General features: G+C 39.6%; 1 protein-coding gene across 1 annotated transcript; it reads left to right on the forward strand.

Moving 5' to 3' along the window:
* Positions 1-471: 471 nt before the first annotated feature.
* Positions 472-20,339, forward strand: rfc3 (replication factor C (activator 1) 3). Its single transcript, XM_073043879.1, has 9 exons — positions 472-634; positions 5,104-5,241; positions 8,031-8,098; positions 9,766-9,863; positions 10,735-10,916; positions 13,680-13,816; positions 14,214-14,312; positions 16,815-16,884; positions 19,911-20,339. The coding sequence occupies exons 1-9, from the start codon at positions 548-550 to the stop codon at positions 20,100-20,102; spliced, it is 1,071 nt and encodes a 356-aa protein (XP_072899980.1). The 5' UTR covers positions 472-547; the 3' UTR covers positions 20,103-20,339.

Genomic DNA, 20,339 nt, shown 5'->3' on the forward strand with positions numbered 1-20,339 from the left:
ACCAGAAAACTCAGACTTAAACATTAGTCACACTCGAGAGGTTATTTTTTGTCAACGAGGTGAAAGCGGAGCAATTTGGTAAATCATGACAGAAATCATCATTTTATTTCAAATAAATACGAACATTATACATTAGCGTTTACTTATTTCTAACCTTTGTCCATAACTGTGTTTTACTTAACTTTATATTGTCATACACTGATCGTTTACTGAATCTGCTTGTCATTCAGAAAGACGGTTAAGCGGGTTTGCAAATGAAGTCAGTATTTTGGATTACTATATCGTACGAATAAAGTGATGCTCTACCTCAGCGTTAAACAACGGTACACCCAAGGCGATACTTCACAAAATCAGTATTGCTTATTCTGTAAAGCACTGCGACATGTCTAACCTGTGTTAGCAGCCGACGCTGTGACGTCGCGTGCCGTTGACCCAGACGTCCGATCACGTGCTCAGCCCGGTGACCTTTGACGTAACGTCAGGTTGAAGGGAGAGCGCGGGGAAGGTTTGGCGGTCTAGCTTTGGAAACGCGGGTTAAGTTATCAACATGAGCCTCTGGGTGGACAAGTACCGGCCGACGTCCCTAAGCAAACTGGACTACCACAGGGAGCAAGCCAGTCAGCTCCGTAATCTTGTGAGTGGCCAGCGCGGGCTGTGGTTTGGTCGGGCAACGAGTTTTAAAATTTGCTGAAAAAGGAAGAAATTTCGCGCCGGTATCTGATTGTAATGCTCCCCGTTAAACTTTTATTTATCGCCAAGTGTAAAATAAAATCGTGGAGACACAAGAAGCTTCAGATGCTGAAATCTGGAGCAGAAAGCAAACTGCTGGAAGAACACGGGTCTGGCAACATTTATAAGGGGAAATGGACAGTCGGCGTTTCGGGTCAAGGCCCTTCACCTGGACTGATAGAGGGAAGATGATCAGTACAACGAGCTGAGGGGACGGGGTGGAGCAAGAGCTGGCAAGCCATAGGTAGATCCAAGTGAGGAGGGGTGATAGGCAGTTTGAGCAGCGAAGAGTGAAAGTAGTGATAGAGACTGGAAGATGATAGGTGGAGGTGACAAAGGGCTGCAGCTGATGGAATATGATGGGAAAGGAAGGTGGGGAAGGCAGAGGGGAACTATTGGAAGTGTGTGTGATGAGCAGATGGAGTAAGGGAAAGAGACAGGATTGGGGCAGTTGGGTTAGGTGTAAGAGGAACCTGTTAGATCAGAAGAGGGAAAAGGAAGACGGGGTTGTCTGAAATTGGAGAATGTAAGGTTATAACCTTGCCAGGCAGAATGTGCTCCATTTTGCATTTAGCCTCCCCCTTGACCTGAGGACTGACATGTTGATCAGGAAATGGGGAGGGGAATTAAAAAAGCTACCAGCTGGAAGTTCCAGATGGAGTGCAGGTGTTCATCAAAGCAGTTGTCTAGTCTGTGCTTGGTTTCACCAATGCAGAGGAGGCCACATCAAGAGCATCAAATGCAGTAAAGACAAGGTTGGATGTGCATGGGTGTATGTAAATTTCTTCTTCACCTGGCAGTTCTGTATATAGAATCTTCAATTCTTAATGATTTGGTGATATGTTTTGGTCATGAACATCCATAGCATTTTTTAATTAAACAGCAAGTTGAATATCAGATTATTTTTTAAATGCAGTCTGATTTAATGCACCATTAGGTTATGACCTCTGATTTCCCTTTTGTCAGTTTTACCCACAGTTGAATTTGTTGAGCTTCACGGGCATGGACACCGGATAGAATAGATGTTTGAAACTTACATTGGCCTGGATGTTGACACCCACTCTCAGTAAGGCCAAGGACAAAACCTACACCTTATATACAGCATGATAATAGTAATCGAGATCTAGAAACATCCTGCTGGTATTAGAGACAGGCAAAGTTCAATAATTTTCCTTTGGTGTCCCAGAAGCTGAGTAACCTATCTGGAATTGGAATTATCAGCTTCATTAAGCAAGTGCCTTTTCAATCCATGCATTTTTTAAAAATCCTAGTGAGTGAGGCATCTATCAATTGGAGTTGACCATGGATATTGCATCCTAGCTGTCTAGAGACACAAGCCTGGGCAGTAAGATATGGAGAGCAAGCTGCTCCTCCCCATGCATCTAATGAACCCAAAGGAATGGTGGAGATTGATACTGTTGGTACCAGCAGCATCGCGCGAGTTGCCAGTCAACATTGAATTCAGTGTAGGACTGTCTTAGGGACTCCAGCTCTGGAGTTTTCTCTGAGGGTTTCTCCTGAAGCCTTCCCCGTGGGTGGGTATAGCTGCAATATCCCAGTAGGCTGCAGAAATATGTCTGCGACAAGAACTGTGCAGTGGTTCACTGTGATTAGATTGAATAGTAGGTAAGTCAGTACTGAAGGAGTTCTCTGATGTTGGATGTATATTCTTTCATATACTTATGTGACTTGTTTCCCTCATGATATGGAGAGTTATGTAGGAGGGAAGGGTTAAATTGATTTTAAATTAAGTTAAAAGTTTGGCTGATTGTGGGCTGAAGGGGCTTGTACTATTCTCTAATGTTCTGTTCTAATGGACTCATTTGCTTTACTGAACTTGTAGCCACATAGAGAACTTGTTCTTCAACTCCACCAGTGTCCTAGCTACATGTGTCACTTTAAGGGATACTTTGAAAACAGTTTTTCAATCCTGTTGAAGCTCCCTCCCTCAACGCTCCAGTACATTGACAACTTTATGCTGCTTCCTACACTTGTAGAGAGCTCCAAAATGTCATTACTATTATCAGGAATCCCACTGTGCATCCAGTTTCAAATTGCTGTCTTGAGTGGCATAGATAGAATATTACCCCAGGGCAGAAATGTTAAGCAGGAAATATGTTTAATGTCTTGGGGGGGGGGGGGGGGGGGTGTTAAAAGGCAATGTGGAAGGCGAGTTTTTTTTGCACAGTGTGTGGTAGGTGCCTAGAATAGGTTACCAGGTGTAGTTGTGGAATCAGCCAGTTACATGGAATTTAAAAGGCTTCCCATATTTATGAGAATATGGAAGGATATGGATGATGTTTAGTGTAAGTTAGCATCAACATTAGCACAACATAGTGGGCCAAATGGCCTGTTCAGTGTTGTACTGTTCTAAGTCTCCAATGTGTTAGAGAAGCCAAATACAGTTTGGGTGATTGCAGAGCAATTCTATACAATCTGCTGCTTAATCTTGAGCTGTCCTATTGCTTGTTTTGTTCACTCTCATCATTAATCAATGAACTAGGCAGTTCCATAAACAGAAATCTCCTTGGCAACCCTCATCCTATCAGAGATATTCTGTTTTCATATCATCCTTTCCAACTTAAAACTAACCAGTTTCTTACTTTCCCAGTTCTGATGAAGGATCTATGACCTGAACCATTAATTCTTCTATGGATGCTGAATGACCTTTTGAGAGTTTCCAGACTTTTCTGAGAGGGGACAATCTCCAGTTTTTTTTCCTAAACACAGTGGTCTTTGGGTTTTCATGTATTTGTTCACTCTCTGTTTTACAGATAGCCAATACTAGAACCTCATTATTTTTCTTCAGCATTCTTGTCTTAGCTGCTTCTCTGATTCCTGTATCTGTATGCTCTCTTTTACTTTGTGCCCCCAAACTCTTGGGAAATACCATCTGAATAGAAGCTTTTCATCACATTCACATTGCTGAAATGTCTATTTTCTCTTCACACTACATCGGTACATTACTTATTCTTTTTCTTCTTTTACTCTCTTCACTTGTATTTCATCCCCAGAACAAGTGTTGAGACACTATTAGAAAGGACACTATTACTTTGTAGTCAGCTGCTGTTTTCTGGAGACACTGTTTACAACTTTTTTTTAATGAGGAAAGAAATTGTCTTTTTTACTTTTATAGCCAATATTATATAAATATTTTAAGTCTATCAAATAGCTGTAAGCCTGTGTTTTAATTATATCAAAAAAGTTAATTGATTTCAAAATGCAACATTAAGTTGCATTTAGTACTTGCCCAAATGGTTTTAATTTCTTGTGAAACTTGTCTCTTTTCTATTATTCTTGCAATTTTGACATCATCCTCAAGCTCTTAAGATAAGAAGCATTCCATTACCAGAGGAGTACTTTGGAAATTTTTTTTGTGTGCCATACTCTGCCAGAGCCTCAGCAACCACTTATTTTTTCAAGTAGTTGTCTTGGAGGAAACGTTCTGTGAGTGGTCCACACGTCCTTCTCATGGCGCAGTGTTTGTTTTTACGAGGCCGAGTTGCAAGCTCGACACTCATCCTGGCACAGGTGGAAAGCGTGACCGGGAGCGGTTCAACTGGATTCGAACTCAGGAACCTTCGCTCTGGAGTCTGGTGCTGATGCTTGAAATATAGTGGAAACAAAATGACCTCCTTTTGAAAGTAAGGGATTAAAAATATGGAAAAGATTTTAACAAGCTTAGGGGACAAGATGGAGATGGCACTAAATCTATAATGGATCTGTCACCTGTATAGTAAAGGGTTAATCTTCGTGCTTGTTGAATGTCTCACCACCACTGTGGCCTTGAAAGTAACATAACTTTGTTTATTACTGTGGGAACAACCATGAGAATGTGAAAGTTAGTTGAATGCAGGGACAGGACTCATGAAAAATGGTGACAAGTGATAATTGGTCTGATTCAATGGCTTGAGATGGTGCTCCGTATTGGTCCAGTTATGTGTTTTACGTCAGTGGAAAGGGTATAAAATAGAGCATTTGGGGAGAATTGGAGTTCTTCAAGGTCTCTCTGTCAGGCTGGTCGTGAACAGCGTTGCAGATTGAGTGTACTGCAGCAAGAGAGGCCCACACCCAGATAAGTTAGTTTATACTGATCGACGTACTTTTGTAGTTCTGAGGAGGGAATTGGTGTTTATGTCATCGAGTTGGATCTGAAACAATTGTTTTAACGAAACATCACCTCAGTGTAAATTACCTTTCATTTGTGTTGTAAAACTAAGATTTTTTTGAATAATCTTCACTTCTACCAGCAAAGCAAAGTAATTGTGATATGTAGTGTTTGATGTGTAGCAATAAGGTGTTGCTTAAACATTATAAGAGTTTGATCATATTCATCAAATGGAACTTAATGACTTTTGGTTTGTTTTTAACTAGGTGCAGTGTGGCGACTTCCCTCATTTACTGGTATATGGGCCTTCAGGCTCAGGAAAGAAGACCAGGATAATGTGTTTGCTTCGTGAGCTTTATGGTGCAGGAATAGAGAAGCTAAGAATTGAACATCAAACAATTACAGTAAGAAAATGGTTTGCAGTTCAAATTAAAGATATTTAAAATGCTTGCATCATTATAAGGAATATAAAAATCACTTCTGAGCGGTTAATTTTGTATTCTCTTGTAACTTTTTATGGGTGTACAGAAATAGTTACATTCATGGAATTTGATTTTAAGTTCAAGATTATGTAAATGAGATGTTATGTGCAAAATTATTCTAAATTGAGCAATCTGGTTTATTTAAGTGGAATGAGAATTTTAACTATATACTATAAGAAACCTATAACAAAACAGGAACAGTAATATATTTCTAACTCAGAATGACATGCAGCATGGGGTTGGAGAACGGGGTCGGGGGTGGGGAGGGAGAATGCTAGTGAACATTTCTCACCTGATTTTATGATGGAGGGAAGGTCAATGATGAAGTAGCTGAAGACATTGCTGCATAAGATAATACCTTGGGTGAGAAACACTTGTGATCGTGTTCTAGCCTGGAATGCTTGACTTCTCAAGAACTTCATGAAATATCTTCTTTTACATTACTTCAGTCATTGTATTGTTGTCTCCTTAATAGCTGTGGATTTCAGTTTTCACGAGGTTCTCTATCATACTTAGGACTGAAAGTGAAGAGGGAAAATAACTTGTATAAAGAAGGAAGGGGGAGACAGACTGGTAAATGAGATGCAAGATGATGGGCAGATAGAGCTGCTTTCATTCTCTTTACACCTTTCACAATCCTGGTTATATCTGCCTATTATCACCCATCTCGTCTCATTCTACCTATCAAATATGAGACCCTCTCTCATCCTTCTCACTTCTTTATACTGACTATTTTCCCTTCATGTTCTCAGTCTTGACAACAGGGTCTCAAACTGAAACATTGAGCATTTCTTTAGCTCCACAGATGCTGCTTGATTTGTAGAGTTTTTCCAACATTTTTTTTTCCTCTCCAGATTCCAGCATCTGTAGTCTCTTGTATCTCCATTGTGTTGCCACTCAAGGACAGTCATTCATTCTGCACTGAGATTCAGCTCTGATACATATTTACCCTAAGGATGTGATTGGATCTTTGAGGATCATTAGTGAGGAGGTTATAGCATGGTTTTCAGCTTTTTCTTTAGCAGTCACATGCTAGAGATGTTGAAGATGGAGATGTTCTTGAGCCAACTCCTATTAACTTTTTAGCTGCTTACCACCATTCTCAATGCTCTTAATTTCTTCATGGTCTGATACAATTTTACTTGTGTTCTGTAAGTTTTCTGAATTTATGTACCTATGGTATTGCTGCAAGCAAGTTATTGTACCTGTACCTCATTGTATTTGTCACATGACAATAAACTCAGCTCGACTTGATGATGAAATGTGGTTGAACTGCAGATTTCAACCTTACCTGTTCAATTTGAGATTGCTTAGCTCCATCTATTGCTTTCTGTTTATCATGTTCATCGTCCTACTTTGCTGCTTCACTAATTTGGCAGCCCATGTTTGGATATCCTTGGAGGTGGTTGCAGCACCATTTTCTGCACTTATTGAACTATGAATGACCTCCTGACTTGAATCTGAACTGACTGAGTTGCCAAAAAATATTCTGAATCTATCCCACTTAGGACAATTGTGCCATGCAGTATAATAGAGTGAGTTTTTAATGTGAAGACAAACTTTTTCACAAGGACTCGACCATGGTCACTTCATCAGTCATATTGTTTACAGATGCATCTGCCACAGGTAGATTGCTAAAGTGGAGTGCAAGTGGATTTATGACTCCCTGCCGCAGATTCATTCTGACTGCGTACTATTGAGGACTTAGTCATTGAGTTGTACAGAGCAGAACTGGGTTCTCCTGCCCACCAGACCCATGCATTTTTGCCCATCTACACCAATCCCATTTGCCCCTGTTGGATCTGTATCCTTTTGTGCCTCACCTATTCAAGTCTGTAGTGGTAATATCTAACCATCTTGACGATCAACGTTGTAGGCCCCTTTTTCAGTGTATGTCTGGACCCTTGCTAGCTATGATTCTTTCACGTCCTGTTCGACGTGGGGAAGCTTTGCTTCATTAGAGGAAGACAATTAGTAGAAATCAGGAGGCAGTTACTTTGCTCCATGTTTGACTTGATGCCAAAATACTATGGGAACTGGAGTTGAATGTGGAGGATGTTTCTGGCAATATCCTCCACAGATGCTACTGTGCTACCTCCTCTAGAGGGTTGACCTGCCATTTTAACAGGACATGCCTTGAAATGTGATGGATGAGTGTGGCATGTTGTCTGTAAAGTGTGATCCCTGGGTAGAACTGTGCCAGGCTGTGTCTTGACTAGCCTGATGGACATGATTCCAAATTTGGGCAATCCCAAATCTCATCTCAGGATGGTATATGTATTTTGATTGTAAGCTTACTTTGAACTTTGAATTTACATTTGCAAGATTTGTTATGGTGGCAACATCTTTTCCACTGTGTGAATTTGGTGTCCAGGTTGATGCTGGGTATATTTTTATTTCTGTTTCATCAAAGGGGTAATGGTAAAATTGGGTGGCTTGCTAGGCCATTTGAAAGCACATTTAATAGTCAATTATATTGGTGGGTCTAGGCAAGATGGGAAAGAATGGCAAATTACTTCTAAAAAACATTAGTGTCAGTAATGTATAGGACATGGTGCTACTTATGAATTGAACTTTTATCTTTTAATTAAGTGATTATGTTTTATCAGCAAATGGTTAGATTAGCCTTTGTAGAAATTAGGATGTGATGAACCAAATTAGTAAAAGGACCATCAATGTTGTAAAATTCTCATAATTGTGCATCCTTGCAGACACCATCTAAAAAGAAGCTGGAAATAAGCACAATAGCAAGCAATTATCACCTTGAAGTGAATGCAAGGTAAGCATTCTTGAAAAGAGAGAATTTTATTGAATCTTTACTTTTGATAATATTAAAAATCGGAGCAGCATTAATGATTTGAATTTTGTTTTACTTGAAATGGCAATTAAATAGTTGATGGTGTTCAGTCCAGAATATTGGGAAGTGATATACTTTGAAAGGTCAAACTTGAGGCAGCATACAAGGTTAATTGCAGGATTCTTACCAATCTGGAGGAACAGGGATCTTGGGGTCCACATCCGTAAATCCCTCAGTTGTGCAAGTTGGTAGGGGTGTTTAAGAAGCATATGCTATATGGGCCTTCAGTAGTCAGGGGATTGAGTTCAAGAGCTGCGAGGTCATGTTGATAGTTCGATAAAACTGTTAAGACCGCACTTGCAGTATTGTGTTCAGTTCTGGTTGCATCATTACAGGAAGTATGTGGAAGCTTTAGAGAGAATGCAGAGGAGATTTATCGTGATGCTGCCTGGACTAGAGAGTAAGTCTTATGAAAAAAGGGTGAGCATGCTAGGTTTTCCTCTGGAGTGAAGCAGGATGAGAGGAGACATGATAGAAATGCATAAGATGATGAGAGGTGTCAATAGAGAGGACTGCCAATGCAGCAATGGCTAATATGAGAGGGAATACTCTTAAGGCAGTTGGAGTATAGGGGAAATGTCAGAGGTAGGTATTTTTACACAAGGAATGGAATGCATAGTCGGAGGTGGTGGTAGAGGCAGATATATTAGGGACATTTAAGAACCTCCTAGATAGGCACATGGATAAAAGAAAAATGGAGAGCTGTGTGGGTTATATTGATATTGGAGTAGGTTGAAAGGTCAGCACTACATCCTGGGTCACAGGGCCTTACTGTACTGTTCTATGTTTCAATAAATGAAGATGAATCCATGCATCATGCATCAGCACCTCATACTTTGGAAGAGGTTCCTGAGGCAGAGTTCCAGCCAGTCATTGATATGTGGGCCCATAATGGACATAGTTGAATGCCAGAGAATTTTCCTGCCTTCAAAGAGCTTCCACTGCTCATTTTCAAAGCTTAATCAGATTACGGTAACTTGTACAGGACTTTGGAAAACAGCAATGAGACTACATCTCAGCAGAGTGAAAAGAGGGTGATACATATATATATATTTAGAATAAGTTTTTCTCAATTTCATGTCCAGTAATTGTGTATTATTTCCAACTTAAAATATCTCAAATTGTAGAATACCAAGCTGAACCTGAACTACCACATAGCTCAGATGGAAGTTGAGGAGCCAAAGGTATCTGGAACTAAATCCATCTGTTAATGGATTTAACCATGGAATTTTAAAGGGAAAATGTCAATAAGTTTTCAATAAATTGGTTGGCATGTTAAATGTTTTTCTCAGACTGGCTATTTTCATTTTAGGGATTCTAGTTTTAACCACTATCAGCCAGATTCTGAGCAAGGCCTAAGCCAAACACCAACTGAAAGCAGGCAAAAGTGAATGTATAGGTGAAGTTATTTTAATAATTCTACTTTATGAAGCTGATTCCTTGCATGAAGTCTTCAGCTGTCAATCAGCCTGCATGTGGTAGGAGCCCTACTTAAATGATCCTTGTAGTTACATTTGGCACGACCTTCTGGATTTGCCTAGTACAGAATGACTTTCAGACTAAAGTGAGGGCAATTTTTTTTGTTCCAGTGATGCTGGGAACAGTGACCGAGTGGTTATTCAAGAGCTAATTAAAACAGTGGCACAGTCTCAACAACTTGAGACAAGTACACAGAGAGACTTCAAAGGTAAGAAGTTATACAGTTCTGAATACCTAGAAATAATTAATATTAATGACTACCAATTAAAAAAATTATTTCAAATAAATTATTTTCTAAAGAAAAACAATTTCTTTTATTTATCCAGATTGATAACTAGTTTTGGTTTTTTAAACATTCAGTTTGTATCACAATGAATTGGTTTTCAAGATGAAAAACCAAAAGAGCTGTTCAAATACTTTCGCATAATATCCCATTAATGATAATGATATCTTTAGCTCAATAGATACCATTGTAGTTTGAATTCTTTTGCAACTCAAAAGTTGACCAAACATTTTCAGAACAACATAGCACATTCAGAATCAGGTTTAATGTCACTGGCATATGTCGTGAAATTTGTTAATAGCAGCAGGAGTACAATGCAATACTGATAAATACCGAAAAAAATTACAGTAAGAATATATATTAAATAGTTAAATTAAAAATAGTAGTTTAAAAAGTGAGGTAGTGTTCATGGGTTCAATGTCTATTTAGAAATTGGACGACAAATGGGAAAAGCCATTCCTGAATTGCTGAGTGTGTGCCTTCCAGCTTCTGTACCTCCTTCCTGATGGTAACAATGAGAAGCGGACATGTCCTGAATGATGGAGGTCCTTGATAGGGGCACCGCCCTTTTGATCTCCGCTCCTTGAAGGATAATGTTCTGTTGAAAGGTCATTGACTTGGAACTCTGTTTTACTCTTTACTGATGCTATCTGATTTAACATTTCATACATTTTTGTTTTGCATTTTATTGACAAGTGGTAACTCCAGACTTTGCTTCTTAAATGCATTTACTGTATGGAGTGAAGCTGAAATGCCAGTGAAATTTTAAGTGCTTTCATTTTGCTGTTTCTGCCAGTTGTATTACTAACAGAAGTTGACAGACTAACAAAGGATGCCCAACATGCATTGAGGCGGACAATGGAGAAGTACATGTCCACATGCAGATTAATTCTTTGCTGTAACTCAACATCAAAAGTTATTCCTCCTATTCGTAGCCGATGTCTTGCAGTCCGTGTCTCTGCACCTAGCATTGAGGAAGTAAGAGTCTTTTTGTCTTTATTAAATACTTAATTTTAGTTTTTGATTTATTCTTGATTTAAGTAGCTTAATGAAATTATCTTTATTTTTCAGACCTATGAGTCAATCATTTTATACAGTGATTTACAACATTTGGACTAAATTTATATAAGGTCATTAGAATTAATCAGCATGGAAACAGGCCCTTTGACCCAATTTGTCCAAACCAATCATATTGCTTTACTGAGCTAGTCCAATGTGTCTGCATTTGGCCCATTATTCCTCTAAACCTGTTCTATCCAATGTTCCTGCCTCTATTATTTTGTCTGGCAGCTTATTCCATTTATCCATCACCCTTGTTTTAGAAAAAGTTGCCCCTCAGGTCTTCTTTAAATTGTAACTTGCTCGCTTTGTGCTAATGCCCTTGAGATTTAGACTCCACTGCCCTAGGAAAAGTGACTATGACCATTCCCCTTAGCTGTGCCTTTTGTGTTTTATATATCTCTGTAATGCTACCCCTCATGTTCCTATACTCCAGTCTCGTATAACTCAAGCCCTCCAGTCCCAGTGGTGTTCTTGTTAACCTTTTTCTGCATCCTTTCCAGGTTAATGTCATCCTTTCTAAAGCCTATCATCCAGTACTGTATATAATATTTGAGGTGCATCTCACCCGCATCTTGTATTGTTGCAACTTGAGGTTCCAGGTCTTGTACTCAATGTTGTGATGAATGAAGGAAAGCATGCACATTCCACTTTAAGTCAACTTTGTATTTGTATCCCTAGGTCTCTCTGTTCTACAATAATCTACATGGCCCTGTTGTTTACTGTACAAGTATTGCCCTGGTTTAAATATCTAAAGTGCAAACCTTCGTACTTGTCTGAGTTAAATTGGGCCGTTCTGTGGCCTAGTATTCCAGTTGATCTTAATTCTGTCATAATCTTAGATAACCTTCACTGTCTATTTTACCACTAATTTTGACATAATTTGCAAACTTCTTAACTATGCCAGGTACATTCTTAATCAAATTATTAATATATTTGACAAACAACAATCACTCTAGCACTAATAACTGTAACGAAACCCAATTACCCTCGGGATCAATAAAGTATGTCTGTCTGTCTGTAATCAATGCAATCCACCACTGGTCACAGGCTTCCAATCTGAAAAACAAGGCCTCCACTACCAACATCTGACTCCTATGAAAAGCTAGAGAGTGAGTCTGGGGCAGAGACTGAAAGTTGGAGACCTGATATGTATGTTTGGGACGCCAGGTCCAAAGACTGAAAGCCCAAAATTGGCCCACCCTGGGGTTGAAGGCCTGTGTGTATGGGAGGGTGGGAAAAGGAGCTTGTTTTCTTGCTGTTGTCTGAACTGTCACCGGAGATAGAGACAAGAGATTGAGAAAGGGGCGGGAGGTGTTGCAAATGGACCAGGCAAATTTGATGGCAGGGTGGAAGTTGATGAAATTGACGAGCTCTGCATGGGTACAGGAAGCAGTACCAACACAGTCATCGGTATAGCTTAGGAAAAGTTGGGGAATGATACTGGTGTAGGCTTGGAATATTGACTCTTCCATATAGCTGACAAAAAGGCAGGCATAGCTGAGAACCATCTGAGTGTCCCTGGCTACATCTTTGGTTTGAAGGAAATGGGAGGGGCCGAAGGAGAAATTGAGAGTGAGGACAAGTTCCGCTAGATGGAGGAGAGCGGTAGGGGAGGAGAACAAGCTGGGTCTAAAATCTAGAAAGAAGCAGAGAGCTTTAAGGTCTTCTTGATGAGGTTTGTAGGTATATGGGGTCTGGACATACATCGTGAAAGTGAGACGATTGGGGCCAGGGATCTTGAAGTAATTGAAAAGATCCAGAGTGTGTGAAGTGTCACGGATGTAGGTAAGAAGGGACTTGAACCAGGGGGGAAAAAGCTAAGTTGAGATGTGCTGTTATAGGTTCGGTGGGGCAGGAACAAGCAGAAACAATGGGTTACCTGGACAGGCTGATTTGTGGATCTTGGGTAGGAGGTAGTAACAGGAAGTGCAGGGTAAGGGAACTGAGGTTGGTGGCAGTGGATGGGAGATCCGCAGTTAATAAGGTCAGTGATGGTGTGGGTGACAATGGCCTGGTGTTCCTTGGTGAGGTCCTGTTTAAGGGGAAAGTAAGTGGAGGTGTCTGAGAATTCTCACCTGGTCTCAGCAAAATAGAGGTCAATCCACCAGACTACTGCAGCAATCCCCGCCCACTCCTTATCTGCGAATTTGATGGTGAGGTTAGGATTAGTGCAGAGAAAATGGAGGGCAGTGTGTTTGAAAGGATTGAGGTTAGAATTGCAGAGAGGAGTAGTGAAGTTGAGACGGTTGATGTTCATCGGCAGTTAGCAATGAAAAGGTCCAGAGCAGGCTGAAGACCAGAACAGGATGTCCAGGAAGAGGAGAAGGGGTGAAGATGGGAGAAGCAATCATTGGTGTGACTGGTGAGATATTGTCAAAGAAGAGAGCATGGAGACAGAGGCAGCGAAAGCAGAACTCACCATTATGGTGGGCACAGACTCACTGAGGTGTGGGCCCAGAGGAACAAACATTCTGCCTCAGAGAGGGGAAGGTCAGAGGGAATTGTGAAGACTTGGCATGGATGAGAGCTGGGATCAGAGGGGGAAGAGGGCTGGCAGTGGTCTGAGGAAAGGGCAGTATCGAAGTTTTCAGAGAGGTTGGAGTGGGAGGAAGATAGTCTCTGAGGACCCAAGAGCTGCTGGTAGAACCTGAGGAGATGTATATTTGTGTGCTTTCCTAGATTTGTCATGTTCTAAGTGGAGTTTGCAAGAAAGAAGGCCTCATACTTCCTCAGGAATTGGCTCGGAATATTGCTGAAAAGTCTGATCGGAACCTGAGGAAAGCATTGCTTATGTGTGAAGCTTGCAGGGTCCAACAGTAAGTAATGAACAAGATTGATTACTTTCATTTTGGTGATATAGCTTTCACTGGCAGTACCAGTATTCAATTTCTCATCTATAGTTGTTTTTGGGTCATGATGAAGTTCTTAACTAAATTTAGATGTTCAGTCTGCCATGATAAGGATTAATGTCCTATTTTCTCAATTATCCTAGTCCTTTGATTGCTAATCTGTACCTAACTGCCATATCCTCAGTGTTATACTTAAAGAATTTGAGTTTAAATATTTTCTCGATCCTCTTCACACAGAGTATGTTTATTAATTTTTTTATAAAGCACCTCATTATTCTATACCATACACTAAGATAGAAGAGAAGATGTGACAATAGCTAGATTTCCTTAGTTATTCAACTGTAAACATTCTTTTGTACTTCAGATATCCATTTTCAGCCGAACAGGACATTCCTGAGACAGACTGGGAAATATATCTTAGAGAAACCGCTAATGCCATTGTCAGCCAGCAAACACCACAAAGGTAATCCTTGAAGTACTGTTTTTACTTCTAATATATCCATCACTTGCTTTATCCCATCTTTGACTGCCGAAGCCAGAAGTGAGTAAATGCAGCTTTCTCGGTGTAAGGTTTGAAAAATGTTTCAGTGATGGAGGAATGTTATCACAAAAAAAATCATCATATTTGGAATTTTAAACTAAAACTGGGAGATGATACAGATCAGAATTAAAGGGTCTTGGGTGAACAGGACTTGGAGCACAAACATGTGACTAATGTGCAGTCTTGCCATCAAATATAGGCATACTGGCACGTAATTACCATTAAAATATTTTTGTCTAATAAAGACAAGGGCTCTTTATTTTTAAATTCTGCTAGTTAATCACATTTGACTTGTGTAATTATTGCAAAAAGAATTAACACTTTAACACATGTTGCATAATTCAAAGATTGATAATTATTATCAGATGTACTAGGATACAGTGTAAAGTTTATCTCACATACTGTTCATACAGATCAAAATCATTACACAATGCTTTGAGTAGAACAAGGTAATACAATAACAATACAGAATAAAGTGTAAAAGCTATAGAGAAAGTGCAGCACTCGTAAACAGTAAAGTGCAATGACATAATGAAGTAGATTGAGGCCAAGTCCATCTTACCGTACCAGAGTACTGTTCAAGAGTGATAACAGGAGGTTTGAAGCTGTCCTTGAGCCTAGTGGTACGTACACTGGATGACAGTGAACATTATTTGACCTGGAATTCTGAGCTTTAACAAACATTCCCACCAGTATCACCTGGAGATGAATTGAACTCTTGCACCAAGCTGCTTTGTTTTGACAGGATTTCTCAAGTATTAAAATTGTCACATGAGAATATGGTGACCAAACATACTTGGATTTCACTTTGCTCATTTACTGATCTCTGATTAGTAGTATCGGCATTATTCTACAGTTCTCATGAACTGAAGTGATTTACAGAGCAAAGCAGCAGATGTTGAGTTTTTTGAGAAACATAACCATCAGAAGGTTTATAAAATATGTTGAATTAAAGTGGCCATCATAATCACATTAGCTCTTTATAGAGAACAGATTCAAGATGCAAGAATTACCATTCATTCCTGTAAACTTATGATTGAATTTGTTTGGGGGTGAAGGGATATTGCATGTCTTCCACTCTGTTTAATTGGCAGTCATGGATATGATCAGGCAATATATGCTTAATTCTTCAACTATTAGTGGCTTCTTCAAGCAATATTTTTTTCCCTATAAGGTTATGTTGTCTACTGCTAATTTAATTATTGTTGTTGGGCAGCTGCTGAGTTTGGTCTACTGATATTATTCAGTTCGAGGTCTTGCATTTTGGGAGATCAAATGTAAAGCAATTCTAGAACTCCCTGAAAATTATCTCACAAGTTGATAGGGTGGTGAAGAGGTATATGACATGTTTGCCTTTATCAGTCAAGGAACTGAGTTCAAGAGTCAGGAAGTTATGTTGCAACTTTATAAAGCTCTGGTAGGTCACATCTGGACTATTGCATTCATTTCTAGTCACCCATTATAGGATGGATCTGGAGGCTTTGGAGGGGATAGAAAAAGAGGTTTACTGGGATGCTGCCTCAGTTAGAGGGCATCTGCTACAAGGAGAGATTCGACAAACTAGGGTGGTCATGTGGCAAAAGTTGAGGGGAGACCTGATGGAAGTTTACAAAATCACGAGAGGCATAGACGTGTAGATTGGTAGTATCACTTCTCCAGTTTGAAATGTCTAATAATAGAGGGCAGGTATTTACGTGAGAAAGGATAAGTTCAGAGCAGATCTTGCAGGTAAATTGTTTTTACACAGAATGGGGATTTCTGTCTAGTTTATAATCTCTTGGCTTTGACTTGTCATTAAGATGTGTGTAATGTTTATCTGCAGATGAATGGACAAGTCTTTCTTTAGTTCTTAGTTCAGCATCAAATCACGTGGCAAGATGTATGTAGTAAAGGAGAAGATAAGTTTCATGATTGTAAAGCATGAGGTGGGAGTATGAAGCCAATTTCATTATTGTCCTCTACAACACAATTATAGACCAGATTGGTGTCTGGTTTACTCCATATGTCAATAGTCTCTCTGCTATCCCTACTCTGAAATCTAGGCTATTAACTAGAAATGTTCTGTAGATCCTTGCAGTGCAGATTGATAGGAAATTTGTCTGTGTTATTAGTGACAACCTCCCTTCAAAAGAAGTTGCTAGTTATAAATAAGTTAAAAAGGAAACATCATTAGCAAAATCTGTAATTACAGTATTAAGTTTGGTTAAGTAAGATACGTTGCATATAGGCAAAAGCATTTGGTTATAGCCATAGTGGTTTTAAGGACGTTTTGTCAGGAAGCAAGAAAGTATTCGGCAATTAAAGTTATTTTAAGATAATCATCTAATCTAGCTGAACGTTAATGTTGAAACATTCTCTCAAGCACTTGATGTTTCACATAATTTATTATGCAAATTTTTTGAGATGCCTCTTTTCTTTACTCAGGCTGCTGGAAGTCCGTGGACGTTTGTATGAGCTACTGACCCACTGCATACCTCCTGAGATAATAATGAAGGTTTGTTTTAGAACACCATTTAACCCCATTATTAGATTGCATCATTCTAGAAAAATGTACCCAAACCTATTCAGTCCTGTTGCAGGGTCTCAATCCAAAACATTGACTTTATATGCTTTGTCTCCATTGATTTTTGATTTGCCAAATTCTTTCAGTGCCCTGATTTTATTCTAGATTCCAGCATCTGCAGTTTCTTTTGCCATCTCCCCAAACATGATTTCCATTGTTGATTGAACAGATTATTGAGAAGAATTGAACTGTTTGGCTATTCTAAATTTTTTAAATTGCAGAGCAATGATAATGTAATTCAGAAGGAAGAAGAAATTTTCTTGCACATTTATTATTTCTTAAATTTCTCTTAAGCAATTCATATACAAGTTATATGAATATGTGACTTATTCAAAATACTTCACACTGTCAGATTCCATAAACTAAAATTATCTTTTAACCACGGTAGTGTTGTTCTTAGCATAATGCTATTACAATTTGGGGCATCAGTTTGGGAGTTTGGTCGTCTGTAAAAAGTTTGTGCATTCTTCCACCAAGCGCTTGGATTTTCTCAAGTTTCCTCCCACACTCCAAAGATTACAGGTTAGCTGCTGTTAGATACAGGTTAAATACACAGCATTAGTAGCTGTTAGTGCAAATCTAGACATCAGAAGTTTAGAGGGGAGGGAACTTCAGTCAGGTCCACTGACTGAGGATAAAAGGCAGGAGCGGGTCATGGCAGAGTTAACAGAGCTTTGAGTAACAGCCAGTTGACTTTTGGGATTGATTAGGCAGGGTAGGCGCTGCAGCTGTCATCTGAGTGCACATAGAGTGGTGATCTTAAGGCTTTAGCTCTTCGAGGTTTCAGCAAAGAGGCTTCGCTCAGTAAGCAAAGGAAAAAAAAGCTCAAGTTTTTCCTTCTTTATATCTGCTCAGCTAGGACAGTAGGGATGACAGGTAGGACGCTGAAATCCAGGATGTGGAAAGGCAGGGAGACCTCCAGTGTCCCTGATGACTATAACTGTGAGAAGTGTAAAGGAGTTGGAGCTGGATCTATATGAACTCTGGATTATTCGAGAGGCTGAAGGGGTGATAGATAGGACATATGGAGAGGTAGTTACACTCGAGGTGCAGGACACAGGAAACTGGGTGACAGTCAGGGGAAAGGCGTTAAGGAGCCCTGTGGCCATTCCCCTCAACAATAGGTATATCACTTTGGATACTGTCGGGGGGTGTGGGGGGGTGACCTAACAAAGGAAAGTCACAGTGTTGGGTGTTTGGCACCAAGTATACCTCTGTTGCTTAGAAGGCGGTGGGGGGGAGTGGGAAGAAGAGGCACACTGTGGTGAAAGGGGATTCGTTAGTTAGGGGAATGGACAGGAGGTTCTGTGGATGGTATGTTGCCTCCCAGGTGCCAAGGTCTGGGATATCTCAGATCAAGTCCTCAGCATACTGAAGTGGGTGGGTGAACAGCCAGAAGTTGTCCACATAGGTACTATTGACATGGGTAGGATGAGTGATGAGGTTCTGCATAGGGAGTTCAGGGAGTTAGGTGCTAGGTTAAAGGGCAGGACCTCCCTTTGCACCTCTAATTCTTGAATTTCCTCCCTGTTTGGAAAATAGATTATGCTTTTATTCCTGCTACTGAAGTGCATGACCATACACTTCCCTGCACTATATTCCATCTGCCACTCCTTTGTTCATTCTCCCAATCTGTCCAAGGCCTTCTACAGCCTCCCTGTTTCCTCAACGTTACCTTTTCCTCCACCTATCTTTAAATCAGCTGTAAACTTTGCCACAAAGTTTTCAATTCCATCATCCAGATCATTAACATACAATTTGAGAACTATGGACCCAACACTGATCCTGGCAGAACACCGCTAGTTACCATCAACCAACATGAAGGCCTTTATTCCCACTCTTTGCCTTTTGCGAGTCAGCCAATTTTCTGTCCATGCTTGTATCTTTCTTGTAATACCATAAGCTCCCTGCCCTTCAGTCTATCCCATCATATGGAGGTGGGGGGGGGGGGGGGAACTTTATCATACCTAATACTATCTAATTGCTTTAACTTGAAGCCTTCTGGTTTTTGATTCCCTTTGTGATGGGAAATGGGTCCTTCCTTTTTATTATTTCCTATCCAGGCTTCACATGATTTTATGCCCCTCAGTTAAATTTCCTTTTAGTTTACTCTATTCTAAATAAAATATCTCTAGCTTCTCCAGTATATCCTAGTATACTCTCTTCAGAATAATCACAGTTCCCTACATTTGTTGGTAACCTCCCATTTATCATGTATTCCAGTATTACATCTCCCCAGCAGGTTATCTCATAATTCTGTGAATTAAATTATATTTGCTATTTCTATGCCCTACTGATCAGACCATCAGTATCTTTCTACAGCCTGAAGCTATCCTCTTCACTGTCAGCCACACAGCCAATTTTAGAATAATCTACAAACTTCTTTATCATGGTCCCTAATTTAGTTATAAAACATTAATGTGCATTATTTAAAGCAAGGGACTGAATACTGAGGCCTGTGATAATCCCAATGGAGCTGCCTTTCAGATGCAAACAAAAACTGATTGACAGCAGAAAATTCAAAGATTTCATTACAGTGCTTTCTGCCATTGTGACCTAGTACTTATAGAAATGCTGCTGCATTTTGAATTATTGTAGAGTATGCCGCAAAATGCTATTTTGCAAATAGTAGCAGAAGATTAGAGTAGTTGAAAGGACTGTGTGAAATAAAGCCAATTAACGTCAAATTTAAATGTCCAGATAGAATTTGTGTCCAACTAACAAGAACAGATAATCGAATGAGTAAAGAGGAAAGCTGATTGAAATTACATGTTCGACATTGGTTAAATTGCATTTTTGACCAAGTTAGAAGTATGATTGCTTATCACAGTCTGCTTGCACAATCACTGTGATGTGTTTTGGAATAATTCATAAATTGTACTGATCTATTTGAACTGCTCTTTGCAAGTGTAAATGAGCTGTAACATTTTGGACTTTGTATTTTTTTCCTGTTTTAGGGGCTCTTATTAGAGTTGTTAAACAACTGTGATGGTTTACTTAAAGGGGAGGTTGCCCAGATGGCTGCTTATTATGAACATCGTCTACAGCTTGGCAACAAGGCCATCTATCACCTGGAAGCATTTGTGGCTAAATTTATGGCCATTTATAAACAATTCATGGAAGATGGTATGGAAGCCATGATATTCTAATAAATATTCTGTTTAAAGATGTTTTTCAGCTTTGAAAGAATGTGAATATAACTGGATGAGTCTTTACATGCTTTAGAATCTAATCTGATACTTGTAATACACTTAAGATTTACTCGGAATAAACCTAGCCAAGTTTTGCACAAGCCCCTTTGTCCCAAAATAGCAATACACAACCTGATAGGCTGTAAATAATTGCCTGAATCCCTAATTAAAAGGATTAATATTAATGAAAATCCA

Source organism: Hemitrygon akajei, chromosome 4, assembly GCF_048418815.1.
Source record: "Hemitrygon akajei chromosome 4, sHemAka1.3, whole genome shotgun sequence".
NCBI lineage: Eukaryota > Metazoa > Chordata > Chondrichthyes > Myliobatiformes > Dasyatidae > Hemitrygon > Hemitrygon akajei.